Below are 20121 nucleotides of genomic sequence, written 5' to 3'. Positions count from 1 at the left end.
TGAATTAAACTTTGTTGGCCAATTTAACCATTTGATATAATATTGTTTATAGGGTCCTCTCCCTTTTGTTTTTAACACTTTCTCAATTTTCCACAAGAAATTGTCTTTGACGTTTATTTGTTGAAGTTCAGATTGGTAGTAGGATCCAGAAATTTCATCTCGATGGTAATCTTTGATGCGATATAACGGTGTCATGCTTCTCCAGAATCGTTCGGATATCGTGAATACCTCACCCGTCCATTTTTCGTCATATTCCCGAGAAAAAAATATTTCTCAAATGTGTAAGTCTAACTCGATCGCCAAGTTTAAACCTGAAGTGGTAAAGTTTCTTCAATTTTCCAGAATGTGGTCTTGACAAATATGTCGATAAGCGGACCGTTTCAGCATTTTCCTTTTTTACTTCAATGGGTGCCATGTCGATAGTGCTATGAATAGTGTGGTTGTATCCATCTGCAAAGCTTTGAAGCTTGTCTATGTATCTGTAAGACTGATTGTACGAAAAGTAGCGGTATATTTTCGCTTTTATTGTTTTTATAACACACTCGGATACTGATGCTTTGACCTCATTCAACGCGTAAAAATGATTAATCTCTTCCTTTTTTAAAACTGTCTGAACTTTCTTTGCCTTGAACTCCTGTACCATATCCGTTCTTATTCTATTTGGAAATCTTCCTGTTTTAAATATGTCTTCTAACCGTCTTTTGTATTTCGTCGTAGAGTGGTTGCCAACGTCTGTATAGCCATAGTATTCTGTGAATAGTGGGCTGTATCAATCTTAAATTTTGAAGAAGTTGTTTCACAAAAAATGTTTTGCCACATGATGTTGGTCCGCTTACCGTCATCGTGAATGGATGTTTAAAAACAAAGTGTTCTGTTTCCGCCTTCCGGGGCGGCGGCGTATCGTCATCACGCGGTGGCGGCGGCATATCCTCATTACGCGGTAGCTGCTGGTCCCCCCTTTGCGGCGGCGGCGGCGGCGGCGGGTCTTCATGACTGGTCTGCGGATATGGTTCAGCGATTCCATGTTTGTTTCTATGATGTCGCATCATAACGTCTTTTCTAGAAAATTGAAGTTTACATACGGGACACGTTTTATCGTCCATCTGTTCTCTCACGAAGGCAGCTGTAAACTTCAATTTTCTAGAAAAGACGTTATGATGCGACATCATAGAAACAAACATGGAATCGCTGAACCATATCCGCAGACCAGTCATGAAGACCCGCCGCCGCCGCCGCAGCAGCAGCAGAGGGAAGGCACATCACCGCCGCCGCCGCCGCCGCAAAGGGGGGACCAGCAGCTACCGCGTAATGAGGATATGCCGCCGCCACCGCGTGATGACGATACGCCGCCGCCCCGGAAGGCGGAAACAGAACACTTTGTTTTTAAACATCCATTCACGATGACGGTAAGCGGACCAACATCATGTGGCAAAACATTTTTTGTGAAACAACTTCTTCAAAATTTAAGATTGATACAGCCCACTATTCACAGAATACTATGGCTATACAGACGTTGGCAACCACTCTACGACGAAATACAAAAGACGGTTAGAAGACATATTTAAAACAGGAAGATTTCCAAATAGAATAAGAACGGATATGGGACAGGAGTTCAAGGCAAAGAAAGTTCAGACAGTTTTAAAAAAGGAAGAGATTAATCATTTTTACGCGTTGAATGAGGTCAAAGCATCAGTATCCGAGTGTGTTATAAAAACAATAAAAGCGAAAATATACCGCTACTTTTCGTACAATCAGTCTTACAGATACATAGACAAGCTTCAAAGCTTTGCAGATGGATACAACCACACTATTCATAGCACTATCGACATGGCACCCATTGAAGTAAAAAAGGAAAATGCTGAAACGGTCCGCTTATCGACATATTTGTCAAGACCACATTCTGGAAAATTGAAGAAACTTTACCACTTCAGGTTTAAACTTGGCGATCGAGTTAGACTTACACATTTGAGAAATATTTTTTCTCGGGAATATGACGAAAAATGGACGGGTGAGGTATTCACGATATCCGGACGATTCCGGAGAAGCATGACACCGTTATATCGCATCAAAGATTACCATCGAGATGAAATTTCTGGATCCTACTACCAATCTGAACTTCAACAAATAAACGTCAAAGACAATTCCTTGTGGAAAATTGAGAAAGTGTTAAAAACAAAAGGGAGAGGACCCTATAAACAATATTATATCAAATGGTTAAATTGGCCAACAAAGTTTAATTCATGGGTGAAAGCCAGTGATGTCAAAGACTATTAATCTAATTGTTTTCTTTTATAATTGTATTACAAATAAAAAATATCAAATTCACAGTGCATATTATTTCGTTTTATTTTATTTTTGTACTTTTTTCTTTTCTTTATAGTATATGTATTTTCTCGAATATATAACTAATAATCATAAATAAGGTAAATATACATGAAAATCTAAACATTTCTGATGCCCTTTACGAGAAACGTTCAGAAGATTTCACGCTGACTCCTAAAAGGGCGGAGTCTCCCCTCGATAAACGAGACCATGCATGTGTAGGATCGGATGAATAGTCAGACTCATAACAGTGGACAGGTCATGTCAAGCACCAAACATCCGCTATTGGCTAAATGACCTCAACTAGAGCCTCATTCACATACATGCACGTGGAAATCTACTCTAGATGTTCATGTATATTTACCTTGAAGTATAATTATTACTTATTAAAATACGTTTTCTTCATTTATTAACTTAAGAATTTTAATAACCTTTAAGAAGCACCCTTATATCAACAGAGGTGGCGTGTTGATATCTATTCCAAGGCAATTGCGAGCATAAAGGACCACACTCTCTGCCATTGGAACGGAGTTATTCTTTCTAGTTAAAAAAAAAAAAGTTTATCTCCATAAACATGTATCAGAATATTTTACGGTATTTAAATACTTACAACTATATTCAGTTCGAACTGACGTGGCGGTTCCTTGGAACTTTAACTCAAGAGACATGAACTCACCTGAGTTTTGTCGTATTTATAGTGGTTCGTGGACCGGTTCACCAATAGGGAAAACAACTCTGATGTTCACAAATTAAAAATCCATTTAAATACGGAATTACATAACAAACAATATTAAATATGACATTTTATTATACTAATGTAGAAAACAATCACGAAAAAATCGTTTTAACACAGATCTTAATAAAAATCAACATTCATTCAGTCCTCAACCCCCTTAAATTGGACTGATCCATTTTCCACTAAAATTTACCTGTTCAGTTAAATATGTCCGCCATGTTGATAAGTCGTGTTTTTATTACTGCTACCAGAGAAGCACATTTTACATTATTAAAATCTACGGATGTGTCCAAATTATCGGATAACGTTAAATATTTGTTTATGGAGTTGATTTGCGTTAATAAATATCATATATTTCACATGGATTAATTTTAGTTTACAATTACTATCGTAACGGTGAGCTCTCGGTAGAAAACAACAACAAATCGGACCTGACTGTTTTGTTCAGATAGATCTACCGATTATTTCTTTAATACTTTTATATAAATTATATTACAAGTTGAATGTCTTGCATGTGTGTGTGTGTCTTTTGTGCTTATTAATTAATTTATTTAGTCTTAATAAAAAAAGATACATTACAATAATCGGTCTGAAATTAGTATTTCATATGTTTATCTTTGTATTGGTATATAAACCGGTACAATCCAGTTATTGATATAGCGTCAGTTTGACATGGTCAAAATGTAAATTTGACCCAAGTTATACTTTTTGATTATATTCATTTGAAACAAATATCTCTAATTTACAATTATCGATATCACCCGACTTTCACAAACATAACAAAACAAAACACCAAAATAAACGTTCACTGTCAATAAAAATAACATTTACACAAACATCTATTTATACTCATGTAAACATTGTACGGTTCACTAAGTAGGTCATATATAAAAAAAAAAAGGAAAATATTTTGGAATACGCTGTACATGTTCTGAAATACAAAGGATGACATACTGTTTATTCTTTAACTGATCATCAACAAAAAAAAAGTTTTGTCTTGATTAATTAATTTGGTCAAACCCTATTTACCCGAGTAGAAACTAATCAATTTAATATTAATTAGACTTTGTCATCACGAAATATTTGATTAAAAACTAATCATTATACTAAATTGCACATTATTAATTGTTATAATTGATTATTAATTAAGACATAATTAATTGTTGATTAAGACATAATTAATTTTCAAATAAGAAAACACAACATTTCCTTAATTATACTTCTAATTAAAAAAAAATGACCACTTGACCCTTGTCGAAAATTCCCTCCTCCAAACAAAATGGCGGCTTTAACATTGGGTCTATGGGGGAAAAGTGGTCTAGTCTCATAGGGATGACTACTTCTTATTGTGTGTACAGATTTTTGAAAAAAAGATTGATTAAGACGATCCAGACCACAATCCAGTGGCGAAAATAGTTTTGGATCGATAGAAGTACCTGTTCCCTCTAGGTTCACATGCGTTGCATTCGGCAAAAAATGTAAATAAACCTCATTCCGTATTGTCATAGATAGAAAATAATATGACAAGATGGCGTTATGGCTACAACAACAACAACAACAAACGACGATACATTTATACCGTACAAATATGTTTTATAATCTACTCCGTATATCCATTTTTTTTTAAAGTCTATTATTAATGATTTAAAAGGCGTACTTCTCTTGAAAATTGTATTTGTAATAAAGCAGATGTTGTATTTGTTTATAACAATTCAGAAGATTTGTTTTATAATTTTCTGTTGTTTAAGACACTATGGTTGATCTCTAAAACTTAGTTTGTGTTTGAAATTTTATACCACATTTTACATTTTTTAAGAAAAGAACAAATCTTACTTGTATAATACATATCAACAGTAGAAGTTTTTGTTTACATCGGCACAATGCACAACTAAGCTCAGTTATTTGTTACCGCATACCTATAATAAAATTGTTTACTCCACCAACATAATTTAAATATTAACAATTTAAAGACAATGCTATGGCACTTGTAACACAAGGTTTACAAATCAAATATTTTTTGAAAAAGAAGTAATTTAAATCATTATATAAACAACGCATAGATTTGAGGATGATAGAGTTATTATAAGTTGACAGTAGATGAAAGAAGTAAAAAAAGATATTCCAAAATGTGTGTCCAACTGTTGACTGGAGCAACACATTTCCTTTGCACTAACCAATCAAAAATTGGTATTAGCCACGGTAAAATATATTACAATAAACATAGAAGATTCTATTTATAATTTATTAATTAATTTCTTGCTAGATATTGCTGTTTTTTTATTTCAAGTTCTATATAAAAACTGGAGATGTGATATGTTTTCCTATCAGCCATTTATTAAATGCACACCTTAGATCGCTCCAATAGAGAGAAAAAACGTATCAGAAAAACAAAAGATTGACATGGACAAGTTCATCCCAAAAGCAAACAAATAATTCGTACAGATTTGAGAGCACGCGTAGTAACTGACAGCTAGTTCAAAGACAATAACTAATGAATAATTCTAAGACTAAAATTAAATGTAAAAAGCTTTTCTTTCAGATTCTTCAAATTAATAATAATTAAGAGGCATATGTAATTTGACACCTTTTATGTTTGTTTCTTTTTTTGTTTATACACCGTTGTCAATATAATGGAATTGTATGCGACTAGCATGGATACAAGAGAGAGATTTGACTAGCTATAATACAACATTTAATCCTTTATTTTCAACAGAAGGAACTGTCTGTTCCAAGCCAAGAATATAACAGGTTTTTCCGTTCGTTTGATACATGTTGGCTTTGAAGAGACTTTCCATTTTGAGTTTATATGTGAGTTCGGTACTTTTGTTAATTAACTATTTATTTCCAAGATCAGTAAAAATAAGGATAAATTTTGTTTTATGAAAATGTATTCCGAATAACATGTGTATGTTGTCCTGGTGTTGAATTGCTTGTTTTAACATTGAATTATTACAGCATTGTAAATTAGACAAACAGATACGTATTTAATTATTTCCAAATATAAAAGAAACGTAAAGGGGTACTTTTCTAACTAATTCATTCAGTATTGTACTTTTATGACCTTTGATTAAGGATTTGTAAAAAACAATATTGCATACATATTGAAATGAAACATCTTTGCTAAACTAAAACTATTATCGAAAGGGCAATAAGCTTTAATCAAACTTAAAACAAACGCATTAAATAAGCGTGAAACAAGCGTAATTAAGCTTGAAAGCCACCAACATATTACTTGGCATACTAACAAAGACCCTAAAAAAAGTCTAACTATCATGAATCTAAAACCACGATTAAATTTAGCATATAAAGAACCCCAAGATTTCAAATCTTTGAATTGAACCCTATTGAAATTTGTCCAGAACTAAGCAATGTAAACAAAGTCATTTGAAGTTGTGGAACTTTGCGTTACAATTAACTAAAGATTCTTCGACTTATACTCATTTAGACAAATTATTGTCAGCAACCACAAAACTAACCCCTAATTCCTAAACGATACCAAACTTCCAGTTGATGTAAGAAACTTTGTAATATGCCAGCTTTAGCTGGCACTTATGGTAGAAGCATCGTTTTGGAATAAAGAACGATAACTCTCTCCACACGACCTTTCTTAAAATTTTCGTCATTCTCGTTAAATCTTGTACGATTTTTTTTAATGGCGGCCGAATTTAACGTTTCAACGCGAACTTGAAAAAAAACGGGACAGATCGGAATAATTTCGATGTTAAATACAGAAATTTTCGTAACTTCATAACTATCTAGTTATTTCAAAATTTATTGTACCACCATATCCACGTTTCGTCTGCTTCGACTTTCCATAATATCAGTGAGGTCAAAACAAATAACCTTAATAGGTTACTTCATTTAAAAGTCACAAAATCATAATTAACGATAACATATTGAGCGTAAAAGTTCCGTCCAGCCATGGGAACACAGATAAAAACATCCGCAAGCAAAACATTTCGATTTTTTTAAATGGCCATGCGGCATGCGGGGACACTTTTGGTGCACTGGTTGACCATGGCTACTTATGTTCATCTGCTGCACAATTCCCCACATCAAGGAACAGTGATACTGACGTTCGTTTTACTGTTGAATGTGATCACGGTTATTCATGTAGCCAGTGGCGAATATAGAACTTTTCAAGGAGGCCCCACTGATTGACCTGAAACGGGGGGCTCCAGTCATGCCCTACACAATCAACAGGCTTTTTTCCCACGAAAGGGGGGTGGCGCCCCCAACCCTGCTATGGCCACAGACTAATTCAGAACTTAACAAAAGTTTAAAACACAGAAAAAAAATATTCAAATAATTGACAATTCTAATTCTGGTACTTCCTTTGGCAAACTAAACTCTCAACAAATCTTTTCATTGATTATGTCACATATCAGATATCTACCTTAAAAGTCCCAGGAGATGGACATTTTTTTGTTTTCTCTCTCTAAGTTTAATAAAAAAAATTGAGATTCGAGTCTGAGTAGTACATTTAGTACTGTATATATTGTATGCTCCCATATTGTCCAAAATTAGATTTTATGGGAAGATGGAGTTATTATGATAACCCATGAGAATACCATGACTTTGAAAGGTATAAACAGGGCAGGTTACTTGGAAGTATGTGGGCTACATCCTTTAAAATTTAAGCTGCAGCAGTGGCCTGATCATAACATTTTCAATCTACCAAGTACTTTATCACTATATCACTATCAGGTTCACATTTCAACCTATTTAGCAATACACACTTTGGTTATATATCATCACAGTACCAAAACTGCACATTCATGTAGTCAACAAAAAAGCTGCAGAAATCTTTCAAGCTTTCTTCCACCATGTGAAGTTATGTAATTATCATATTTTTAAAAAGAGCAATTTAAGAGCAAGATGTGGTATGATTGCCAATGAGACAACTATCCACAAGAGACCAAAGTGACACAGAAATTGGCAACTATAGGTCACCATGAGCCTTCAACAATGAGAAAAATCAATACCGTATAGTCAGCTATAAAAGACACTGATATAACAATGTTAAACATTTAAATTAACTTTGTTAACAGCATCTTTTTCTTCAAAAAAAATAAGCACAGAATGGGTCATAAAAAAGTTGGTGAAAAACTGACAATGTAGGTGCAATTTAGGTACTCTCATGTTAGCAACTTTACAACTACAAATTTTTTTTTAGGACCAAAACAAAAAAAAGTTCAAATCTAAAGGCAATAAAATGCTTTCCCATGCACAGCCTGCTACAACAGCGGTGCAGATGTATATTTAGCATATAAAAAACATTTTTTATGTCAGTTGAAATCAAGCATATTTTAATTTTTGACCCTTCAAACTTCAATATGAACTAATTTGAAAACAGGTATAAGGTCAGTAATATTTATTGCCTTAAAATAGTGGAGAATAAAGGCTTTTTCTTCTGGAGAATAATCCCAATTTGAAAAAAATGGCTTAAAATAATTCCCAAAAAGACAACTTTTTTTCCAAAACAGTGCAGTCTCATTGGTAATATGCATGAATACAAACTGAAAAACTCTCATCTAAACAAATTTGTATCATCACTGAAAAAATAGGGTATTATTTTAGAGCAGGGTTTGACTCTTGAAATGGGTCTGTTAATTGAAGTTTCAGTCAAATTCATGGTTTATTTTAAATTTCCCAATTTGATAAAAATGACGCATATTTTCCCAATAAAAACGGACAGCGGTAGTTTTGAAAAAGCCAGCAATATCACTACAGGTGATTAATCCAAACATTTCTTTTTAGCAACAGTCTCTAACTTCATATCTCCTTAATTTTATATATGATAGTCCTACAAAAATATTGAAAATGTGTAGATTATTTTCTTTCTAGCTTCTCTCATGTGAAAGCAGCACCTTTTGGTCACTATTTATGTGTTGCGTCTAAATAAGAATTGTAAGAGTTTATAGTGACTGAACAGGTTCTCAAGAAACAGAAAAATAAGACAATTTTGGAACAGCACCAGCCATGCCAGTATTTGTATGAATAGATCAGAATAGCATGGACAATATGTTAGATATATATGTCCTTGTGAATAGTAAGGAAAGTTATCAATAATTCTGCAGATAATGCAATTTTAATATCAATTGTTTTGTACATTTGCTGTTAAAATTTTCACACAATCAGTGAAACATTCAAAAAGGCTTTAAACTAAATTTTGATTACTGAAAGTTTCAAACTATGGCAAGTGTTTTATTTACAAATAACTCATGTGTTTGTGTGAGAAAAAAAAATCGAGTGCAATTTTTGGAATTAAACTGGAAAAAATCCTTTGTCGCGCACTCGCGTCAATTGTGAATATACTTACCAAATATATTGTTTTTATCATGATACTATCAAGGAGTACACATCGTGCGCAAATTACAGATAAAATAATTAAACCACCCTATTTTGTGTGCATCTCCTGCAAACTCAGTATTAGTTGAATCTATATATACTAGATGAGTAATAATCAATGTAAATATGGTAATTTTTTTTAAGAAAAACCAAAATTTTTGGTAAAACACACCACAAAAATGTTGTACTATACCCCAAAATCAATTCTAATCTTCCTTTTGAGTATTGAACCTTCTAGCACAATTTCATAGAGATCCATTTACTAAAGTTATTGTCTGGAAAAGAGAGACATACATGTATGTATAATTGTATATGTCCGTTGAAAACATCTATGACATGATTAAGCATTACTCGAAAGCAATTGTATTTCCAATTTCCATTCTCAATTTTATTTTGCTGTCATATAATAAAAACTTGAAAAGTAAGATAGCAAAAAAATATATGCTAGAAATGACATAAAACTGACTCTAAATTAGTACATGAAATTGATGTAGAACCCATACACTGAAAATGATCAGGAATATAAATGTTTTTTTGTTCGAGTTGGATTTTTTTCATCAAAGCCCTTCTGACAGCGCTATCAATATAAGTCCTTTGGTCAAAATCTAACACTAGTATTAAGGTTCATCATAGCAAATTGGCAAATACGACCGTAGTTTCACCTAAAAACTATTGTGTACAGACTCACCTGTGCGGTTTGGGATGTTTTAAATGTTTTAGATATATAAATTTAAAGATAAATTTATTTTGCATGTCTGAAAGATAAAATCGTTTTTAGTGAAGATCTGGAAAAATATTTTTTTTGTCCTCTGCATGAACAGATATTTTTTCAACAATTTGGAAATTGAATATTTTTTTTTATTAAAAAAAAATGACCATACCCCCTCCTGCCTTTTGAAGTTCAATGAAACATTAAAACATTTATCCCTCCCTAAACATTTTCCATCTGCACTTTTTATTTTATTTTAGACAAAAGCTATATGTTAATGTAGCCTAGGACATTCGTCCTGAACATGCATGAAATATTTGCCACTGGACGTTAAGCAGCCAACAACCAATCAATATATATATATAAGATATTGTATTGGTATAAAGCTGGCATTCAAGGTAGCGCCTTCCTCATATTACAATTATATAGCAAACCATACACTTATACTCAAGTTATTGTCTTGAGACCTAATGTCTATGAACGACAACATCAAACTACTATACAGCTATATGTACGGTCGTATCGAATCTGATGAGATAGCGTTGAAGTGTATAGAGGTATGGAGTGCCGAAAAGTCAAAACTGTGAGCAAAATAAGAAGCACGTTCTTCTATAGACTAATTAAATCCCAATATTTTAAATGTTTTATTGTAAATTCTTTATTTTATGTAAGGAAACTAATTAGAACCATACTCTGATAAGAAGAATATAGGCAAAAGAAGACCACTATATAATTACTTAAAGCTCCAATAAAACAATATCCGAGGTTTGTTTGTATTTTTGATAGCATACCATATTAGGGCACTTCAAAATGCATACAATAAGTCCACTAAAAAGCACACAATGTCATATAACTTAAAGTTTCACTTTTCTCTTATTTTGATGGAAATAATAGTTTTTCAAACATGTGAAGAGTGCGATAAAAAATATATTTATAGGTTATGCTGCTGGCGAAAATACTGCTGGAGTTCCATTTCTCAAGGTGGCGCTTCACATATGCTTTGTCTAGCTAATAATCCTGAACTAAGTGATAAAGTTAGATCTGGAAAAGCTTTATTTTGAAACAGAGTTCGTAGGAAATCATTTTGCCTCTGATTCAAATAGTAAAGACGTACCCTATACCTTATGAAGGAGTAGTTATACAGCACCATCAGTAATGATTACTGGTAGGAAAACATGGCTCCGTGTTAAAGGCCGTAAATTGACCTATAATTGTTTACTTTTTTTTAAATTGTTATTTTGGATGGAGAGTTGTCTCATTCGCACTCACACCACATCTTCCTATATCTATATGCTGGATGGAAAGAAGAGTACAATGGGATACTCGCTTCAAGTGCATACAATCACGCCCCATCTCCTTACATCTGTGTAGATGCCAATCCAACGTATGTGAAAGGGGGACAACCGAACAAAAATGAGCACTTGCTGTATGCCACATCGATGAAATGTGGATCATTGCCTTGTCCACCAGATACAGATAACTCTCAGGTCTACTGCGTAGTCTGTTCAAAATAAAGGTATACATTTCATTATTCTTATTTAGACAATCCAATATATATCGACCGATAAAGATGTTTATAGTTATCAAAAGTACCAGGATTATAATTTTATACGCCAGACGCGCGTTTCGTCTACATAAGACTCATCAGTGACGCTCAGATGAAAAAAGTTAAAAAAAAAAAAAGCCAAATAAATACAAAGTTGAAGAGCATTGAGGACCCAAATTCCAAAAAGTTGTGCCGAATTTACATTTTCTAGAATAAATATAATCAACTGCTTTCAAAACTTGTCAATCCTGATTGCATGATACACGAATAATTGACCCCTCACATACGTAAGAACACAAACATAAATTCCCGGATTTCCGTGTCTATGATTTTGTTCAGATTAAAATTGGCAAAGTGAATGTTTTAATATATAGACTAAGTGCGTAAAGTTTTAAAAGCGTAAGATCTATGTTTAAGAGTGCATTTCTTTCTAACCAAAGTTTGGTAAATTGTGTGTCGTTTGTTAAAGGTTTGAAAGCTAGAAACAAATGCATCGTAACATCAGTGTTTACCCACCCTGTTTGAACTTTAAATAAAGTATGCACATGTTGTTGGTAAACAGACTTATTACATTTGTACGCGGTTATAATCAAATGAGGTTCCTTCAACCATTTATGGTAATAATTCTAAAGATTTTATCCGTTTTTTCCTATTTTATATGAATGAAATATAAAAAAGAAGATGTAGTATGATTGCCAATGAGACAACTTTCCACAAAAGACCAAAATGACGCAAACATTAACAATTATAGGTCACTATACGGCCTTCAACAATGAGCAAAGCCCATACCGCATAGTCAGCTATAAAGTTTGTTGCCTATTATTAAGATTATTAGAAACAGTGTTTCGGGAATTTTTGCTTAAAAATAATAAACTGTTAAAGCATGTGTCCCTTTTCAAAAGTATCCCAACTATTGCCTTAATTGTCATTTATATTTTTGTTAAGTTTATACGATATGATAGGCACTAGGGCGAAGATTTCACTGCATTGTTTGTCTGTTTTCCAATTGTTCTAATATTTTCTTATAATTTTACTAAAATTCACGGTTGAAGTTAGATACAAATGTAGCGTTTGTACTAACAAACAATGAACGATAGACTGCAGATGCATTTTCATAGAGTGTATAGTTTGTCACAGTTTATATAAAATTTGCAAACATATGTTAGAAACAAATGATCAAACCATGTGCGCGCTTAGCCTTTTGCATCGTTTGTGTTAGAAAGAAATGCACTCTTAATAGTACGTAAATGGAACGTTTGTACTAACAAATGACGAAAGACAAACTGTAGACGCACTTTTAGCGTCTAAATTGCATTATACGGAAAACTTTTAGGGCGATGCTAATTTACACTTTCCTATTTGATATAACAAATTAATAATTTGATACAACAGATTATTAACTTGATATTACACATATCCAATGTTCCTGAATTACCTGAACGTATTTCAAAATGATGTCTTTGTAACGATGATAAAATTTAGAAAATGTTTTGACTGGTTTGTGATATAGAAAATGCTGGTTTAATAATTTGTAAAACAGAGATGTATTTCGTTAAAATCAAATACGTTGTTACATACATGAGCTAGTCGATTAAGTTGAGATATATAAACACCATATGGTTACAGTGGAACGCCAACATCTAAAAATGGATAATTAACAATAGAATTTTTAAAAATCATCTCTTTCATCATGTATTTTGGTACTGAACTTCCCGTTCAAGAAACGGCAATATTCATGAAAAGGCAATTGATCAAAGTTAGTATTTTATTTAACGCCAGTAGTGCAGGATGAATATTATACATACTAAAATCGGCATTACTGAGAGCCAGTATTTCAACAAAATATCTAAACGAGTTAAATGCTTGAATCAGAAATTGTTTCGATAGGTCTTTGCTCATTTCAATTATTCATATATTGTATCTCAAAAATTATACAGAAAAACAAGTCCGCAATAAGTTGCGAACTTTAAGTCCCTATTGAAATTCCGCTAGTTTGACCTTTGATACCCTCCTGGAGAACCTGAGATCAACCCTAGTTTTTGGTGGCGCTTGTTGTCTCTTTGACACATTTCCCATTTCAATTCTTAATTTTATTTGTGTTGTTTGTTCTTAAGTTATGTTGTGTCATATGTACTATTGTTTGTCTGTTAGTATTTTTCATTTTTAGCCATGCTTTTGTCAGTATATTTTCGATTTACTAGTTTGACTGTCCTTTATGTATCTTTCGTCCCTCCTTTGACGATATACAGAATCTCATTAGCAATAAAAATGTTATCTAGTAAAAGGCAGTTGTAGTATCAGAGCAGGTCATATTGACATCATATATAAAAAGAAGATGTGGTTTGATTAACAATGACACAATTCGCCGTAAAATACCAAAACGAAACAGAAATTAACATCTATAAGTCACCGTACGGCCTTCAGCAATAAGCAAAGCCCATACCGCATAGTTAGCAATAAAAGGCCCCGAAATGACAATGCAAAACAATCCATACATACATACAGGATATGGCGGGGTTAAACATGCTAGCGGTATTCCAACCCTGAGGATGTTCTTATCCACTTATAAATATTACCTAACCTGCATTTGGCACAGTTTTTGGAAATTTCCTGTTTACAAAACCTTGAATTTTTCGAAAAACTATGGATTTTCTTATCCCAGGCATAGATTACCTTAGTCGTATTTGGCACAACTTTTTACGAATTTTGGATCCTCTATGCTCTTCAACTTTGTACTTGATTGGTTTTATAAATATTTTGATTTGAGCGTCACTGCTGAGTCTTATGTAGACGAAACGCGCGTCTGGCGTACTAAGTTATAATCCTGGTACCTTTGATAATTATTAACACCACTGGGTCGATACCACTGCTGGTGGACGTTTCGTCCCCGAGGGTATCACCAGCCCAGTAGTCAACACTTCGGTGTTGACATGAATATCAATAATGTGGTCATTTTTATAAAGGAGTAGGTTCAGTAAGACCCCTTTTTGGCCCCAAAATATAGCAGTTTTATAAAATTGTTTAAATGTAAACTTTTAGTTATTTTATGGAAAGTATAATGCCTCTGATACATAAATATGGGCTGTTTTTGGCATAACAATGCACATATATCGGGTACTTGCATCATTAAGTCATGCTAAATTACTGAAATCCTCACAATTTCAGCATTTTAGTAAAACTTTAGACGGTTTCCGTCTTAAACGGAGGTGACCACTTTCGTGTTCATTCTTGATATTGAAATGCAAGTTGTGTTTAATGATAATACATAACATATATAAAGGTCGAGGATGAACACGGATGCTTGACATAAACCATCTGAAAAGTGACATTTTTTGGCATATTTGACAGATTTCTCATATTTAAGCTAGAATTGGAGCGTTTTTAATGAGTGAATCAGTTAAAATCTTTCACACAAAATAATTTAATCAATTGAAATAGATATTTAAGTGTTTAAAAAGTGTCCAAAACTATTCGTCAGCTAAACTTGAAATTTGAGGCCAAAAACCGGCCCTTACCACTCCTTTCCTGTTTACAAACAGTACCAAGTATCTTTACTTCAAGACAGAGTGTATTATTTGTAAAGTTGATCGGAATATTTATGAACAAGGTTTCTTAATAAAGCACAAAGGTGTCAGTATTCACCTCAGAAACTAACAAAACCTTTGAATAGACTTATTAAGAAGGGATATAGTTACCATACTCTTGTCAGTTCATTACATATTGCATATGTTGGCGTTAATATTGATTCACTTAAAGGGTCGTTGCATCGGAACTAAACATATTTATTAAAAAAAAAACAGTTGTTGGCATGACACGGGTTAATTTCTTCTCATATATGTTATGATGGTATGATACTAAACCACTAACGGGAAGGATTGTGCCTGATGTTCATATGATGAAATCATAATCTTTCAGTCAGTTTTATTGAAGTCTGGAGCTTGCATGTCAGTTAACTGCTAGTAGTCTGTTGTTTTTTATGTACTATTGTCATTTTGTTTGTTTTCTTTGGTTACATCTTCTGACATCAGACTCAGACTTCTCTTGAACGAACTGAATTTTAATGTGCGTATTGTTATGCGTTTACTATTCTACATTGACCAGAGGTATAGGGGAGGGTTGAGATCTCACAAACATGTTTAACACCGCCGCATTTTTGCGCCTGTCCCAAGTCAGGAGCCTCTGGCCTTTGTTAGTCTTGTATTATTTAAATTTTTGTTTCTTGTGTACAAATTGGAAATTAGTATGGCGTTCATTATCACTGAACTAGTATATATTTGTTTTGGGGCCAGCTGAAGGACGCCTCCGGGTGCGGGAATTTCTCGCTACATTGAAAACCTGTTGGTGACCTTTTGCTGTTGTTTTTTTCTTTGGTCGGATTGTTGTCTCTTTGACACATTCTTCATTTCCATTCTCAATTTTACTAAGTAGTCAGCACTTCTGTATTGACTTGAGTTATCATTGATATGTTCATAATTATAAATTACCTGTTAACAAAACTTTTAATTTTGAAGAACTAAGGCTTTTCTACCTCAGGAATAGATTGCCTTAGCTGTATTATGCACAACTTGTCGGAGTTTTGGATCCTAAATGCTCTTCAACTTTGTACTTGTTTGGATTTATAACTATTTTTGGTCTGAGCGTCACTTATGAGTCGTATGTAGACGAAACGCACGTCAACTTGCGTATCAAATTAGAAGCCTCTTATCTTTGATATCTGTTAACACCACTGGTTCGATGCCACTGTTGGCGGACGTTTCGTCCCCGATGAAATCATCAGCCGAGTAGTCAGCAATTCGGTGATGTCATGGATATCAATTATATGGTAATTTTTATAAATTTCCTATTTACAAAAGTATAAATTTGTAGAAAAGCTGTGCATTTTCTTGTCCCAGGCGTAGATTACCTCAGCCGTGTTTGGCACAACTTTTTGGAATTTTGGTCCTAAATACTCTTTTTTCTTATTTTGCTTTTAAAGTTTATAGATGAGAGCGTCACTGATGAGTCTAATGTAGGCGAAATGCGCGTCTATCGTATTAAATTTTGAGCCTGGTACCTTTACTTATTATGCATCCCACCAAAGTGTTGTTACGGCGTGGTTATTTTGCGTATTATTGTCTTTCATCTTATTTTGTGTGCTTTCAAATTGTCTATATTCCATTTTGTTTTTCTTTGTTGACATATTTGTTTGTTTTATAGTGATTAAGATTATAACACAATTTTGTCTGCTGTACCCCCATATTTGACATTATTACCTGTTATAGCTGTTTTCCATTCGTTTGATGTTTGATATTGCCTTGTTAATAGGGACTTTGTTATTTGATTATTTGAAGTTCGGTGTTTTTGTTATTTTTGTTTTTGTAAAGACAATTCAACATAGATTAAAACCAATGCATTGTTATGACGATTATACATAGACACTGACGCGACATTAGATAAGACAGGTTAGACTTCCTTTTCGTGAACTTAGTGCATTCTTATCTGTGTTTTAAGTATATAGTTCTATATCGTAATGTTGAAATTTAAGATGCGTGATATATTCATATTGTTACTTGTAATATTAACAGTATGTGAGGAAACGATGTCTAAACACACACAGCCAAAGCGTATCCTGCTAAACGACCCGGATGTAGTTGGCCAACGCTTATTACATATTGAAACCTTACTACGGGACTTGCAGGTGAAGTATTCCAACCAAGAAGCAGTAATAACGTCTTTACAACATGAATTGGCCGATGAAAAGTTAAAACACGAACAGAGTCTTCAAAGTGAGTAAAACTAGTGCACTAGTTTGCTTTACCAATTTTTAACAACTTTTTTATATATAAAATGCACTGTTACTCAAAATGACAAAACCGGTTCGTCTTCTTTACTAGAGTCAAGGATTAAAGTTAGATGAAGGATATCATACTGTCGTCAAAACAGGTTTTAATTCAACATTTCAATCTATGGTAAAATTGTTTCCAAGTCAATACGCTGTTAATAAATTTAGCAGAAACAACCAAAAGATTGCCACACAAAAAATTCTTCAAAACTACGAAAAACCATTGAGATGAACAGAATATTGATAATTACTAACAATGTTCTTGGCAGGTGTAGGTTCTGCAATTTGCAAGTATCAATATCCTTTAATGTGTCCTTGCCAGACTAAGTCTTGCTTATTAGCCAGTTTTTCTATTTTGTAAAGACACACGAATAAGCAATATGATGAAAGAGATCTGTTGGTTCTTTTAGCTTCTGTAAATACAGTTAATTTCTAATTTAATATGATTACATTTAGTCATTATTGCTGAGAACAGTCTGAAAAGGGTTGATTTTAGCAAACATTAGAATAAAATGGAGTGCGCCTGACTTGTGCTTACAGAATTCCACGCAGGTGTTCGTTGTTGAGGCGTGTTTTTTGGTTGATGTTTTTTTGTATCCTGATACCAAACAATATAAGAATGTTGGTCACAACAATAGAGCTTGAAATTATTGTCAATAGTAAATAAAAACGTACTAACGGTGTGTATTAACTTGACGATACGACATAAAAAATGATAAAAAGGGTAAACTGTTGATATTTAGCATGAAACATAATCAAAACTATAACATTTCTTTTTATTTTACTTCATAGGCCATGGATCAACATATATTCGATGGGGAAGAAATGACTGTTCCATTCAAAATACAGAACTCATATATAAAGGTAAATTAATATAATCACCGTTTTCATTAAACCAAAGGTAAAATAACAAAAATTATAAACACATCAAACGAATGAATAACAACTAACAACTTGACGTCTATTATGCATTTGCTCAAACATTCTCTAGTACAATAGACTCCAACGGTGGTTATACTAATTATATATGGTCACCTTGATCTTCTTTAAACTGGAAGTAAAACATTTGCAAAACGGGAACATCTGTTTAGCTGTGTGGGTTTTAGACATTTTTATTAAATGCTAGGGGACGTTTATCCACAACGTTGCAAAATCCTGTAATGGTCCGTATGTAGCGTGTTGATACATAAATTTGTCCTGAACATGGTCGAACTATTCACCACTGTGCGTTGTACAATTAAACTCATTCAAGGTTAGAATAAATTGCATTTGTCTTTAATTGATTTGTAGATGATAGTGTCTAGCCAATTGAATAAAGCACGACCTAAAATATCTTGTTAACTATGATATCGATAGTATTTATTCAATTTGTTTAAATTTATATTAAGGTTATGCTGCAGGAGAAAAGTATTCATACAGTGGAAGTTATAAAGGTGGAGCTTCAAATATGCTGTGCCTCCCAGATGACCCAGAGCTCAGTAATAAAACAGCCTCAACTAATAGCCAAATCTTCGGAACTGAATTTGGAGAAAACTACCTCGTAACTGGTGCTTTAAATGAAGACGTATCATGTGCCTTATGTAGAAGCACCAACACGTCATCAACAGTGATGTTTCCAGGACGAAAAACTTGTTATGCTGGTTGGAAAGAAGAATACAATGGAGTTTTAGCGTCCAGTGCCTACAGTCACAATCCTTCACCTTACATTTGCGTTGATACTCATCCTGTTTATGTAAATGGAGGTCAAAGAAGTAACGACGAACATTACTTGTACATCTCAAATTTAAAATGTGGATCGATACAATGTCCTCCTTACACAGACAATGTTCAGGTGAACTGTGTGGTATGCTCTAAATAAACTATATTTGTATTAAAGCGAATCTTGAGTTTCTATAAAAGAGGGGCGAAAGATAACAGTGTGATATTCAAACTCAATAGTTGCAAAAAAAAACTCACAATGCCATGCTTAAAAGAAAAGAACAACACACGGTGCACAAAAAAATAGAAAAATACTAAGCAACACGGACCCCACCAAATTTTTTTAATAAATGTTGTTCATGTTAGTACATGGTAATAAGGTGTACGTCGATAGGAAAAAAAGTTAAAATATCCTCTTTTGCATTAATCATTCGTCTTGTAAATACTGATCAAGTTAATGTCACAATCGGTAAATACAAATTAAAATTCTAATCTGATCATCAAAGATAAAAATGACAATCGAAAGATAATAAAGGAACATTCAAACTCAGTTCAAATAAACTGACAACGCAATAGCTTGAAAGGAAACAGACAAATAGCAGGACACAAAACACAAAAGATAACACATAAAGCCCGAGTCTTAGCAATGCGATCCCGACTAAAAACTGGGGATGATCTCAGATGCGTCGGAAGCAGGGACTTTCTATACTAGTATAGCAGGGCCTTTCTAAACTAGTATAGAAAGTCCCTGGTCGGAAGGTTTTCAAAACAGTTACTGTGGCACCTGTAGTAGTGCTCATTGTAAGTACAAACCTTGTAATTAGTCTTATTTGGTAGGTCAAATTAGGAAAATGCGACGGGAGCATAAATTTACGACAATTAGAACATATCTACTATCATCTGTGAAACAGTGTACCATAACGGTCAAGCAACTCCTG

The 20121-nt window shown here is 33.5% G+C and overlaps 2 protein-coding genes across 2 annotated transcripts in view; one reads left to right on the top strand and one right to left on the bottom strand.

Moving 5' to 3' along the window:
- The window catches only part of LOC134724557 (TGF-beta-activated kinase 1 and MAP3K7-binding protein 1-like), a 381784-nt gene that overhangs the window by 212613 nt on the left and 149050 nt on the right, over positions 1-20121 (bottom strand). The window lies entirely within an intron of this gene.
- Positions 16389-19343, top strand: LOC134726129 (uncharacterized). The gene is made up of 4 exons (XM_063590527.1): positions 16389-16486; positions 17229-17429; positions 18278-18349; positions 18874-19343. The coding sequence occupies exons 2-4, from the start codon at positions 17243-17245 to the stop codon at positions 19341-19343; spliced, it is 729 nt and encodes a 242-aa protein (XP_063446597.1). The 5' UTR covers positions 16389-16486; positions 17229-17242.

Source organism: Mytilus trossulus, chromosome 7, assembly GCF_036588685.1.
Source record: "Mytilus trossulus isolate FHL-02 chromosome 7, PNRI_Mtr1.1.1.hap1, whole genome shotgun sequence".
Taxonomy (NCBI): Eukaryota; Metazoa; Mollusca; class Bivalvia; order Mytilida; family Mytilidae; genus Mytilus; species Mytilus trossulus.
The sequence above is the reverse complement of the archived record's forward strand: the minus strand, read 5'-3'. Positions and strand labels throughout refer to the sequence as shown.

What these genes read in the sequence shown, in the direction of transcription:
- LOC134726129 (XM_063590527.1), top strand. Translation starts at nt 17,243, where the DNA reads ATGTCTAAACACACACAGCCAAAGCGTATCCTGCTAAACGACCCGGAT. An exon ending in ACACGAACAGAGTCTTCAAA is followed by an intron (nt 17,430 to 18,277) that starts GTGAGTAAAACT and finishes TTTACTTCATAG; the next exon opens with GCCATGGATCAACATATATT. An exon ending in TACAGAACTCATATATAAAG is followed by an intron (nt 18,350 to 18,873) that starts GTAAATTAATAT and finishes ATTTATATTAAG; the next exon opens with GTTATGCTGCAGGAGAAAAG.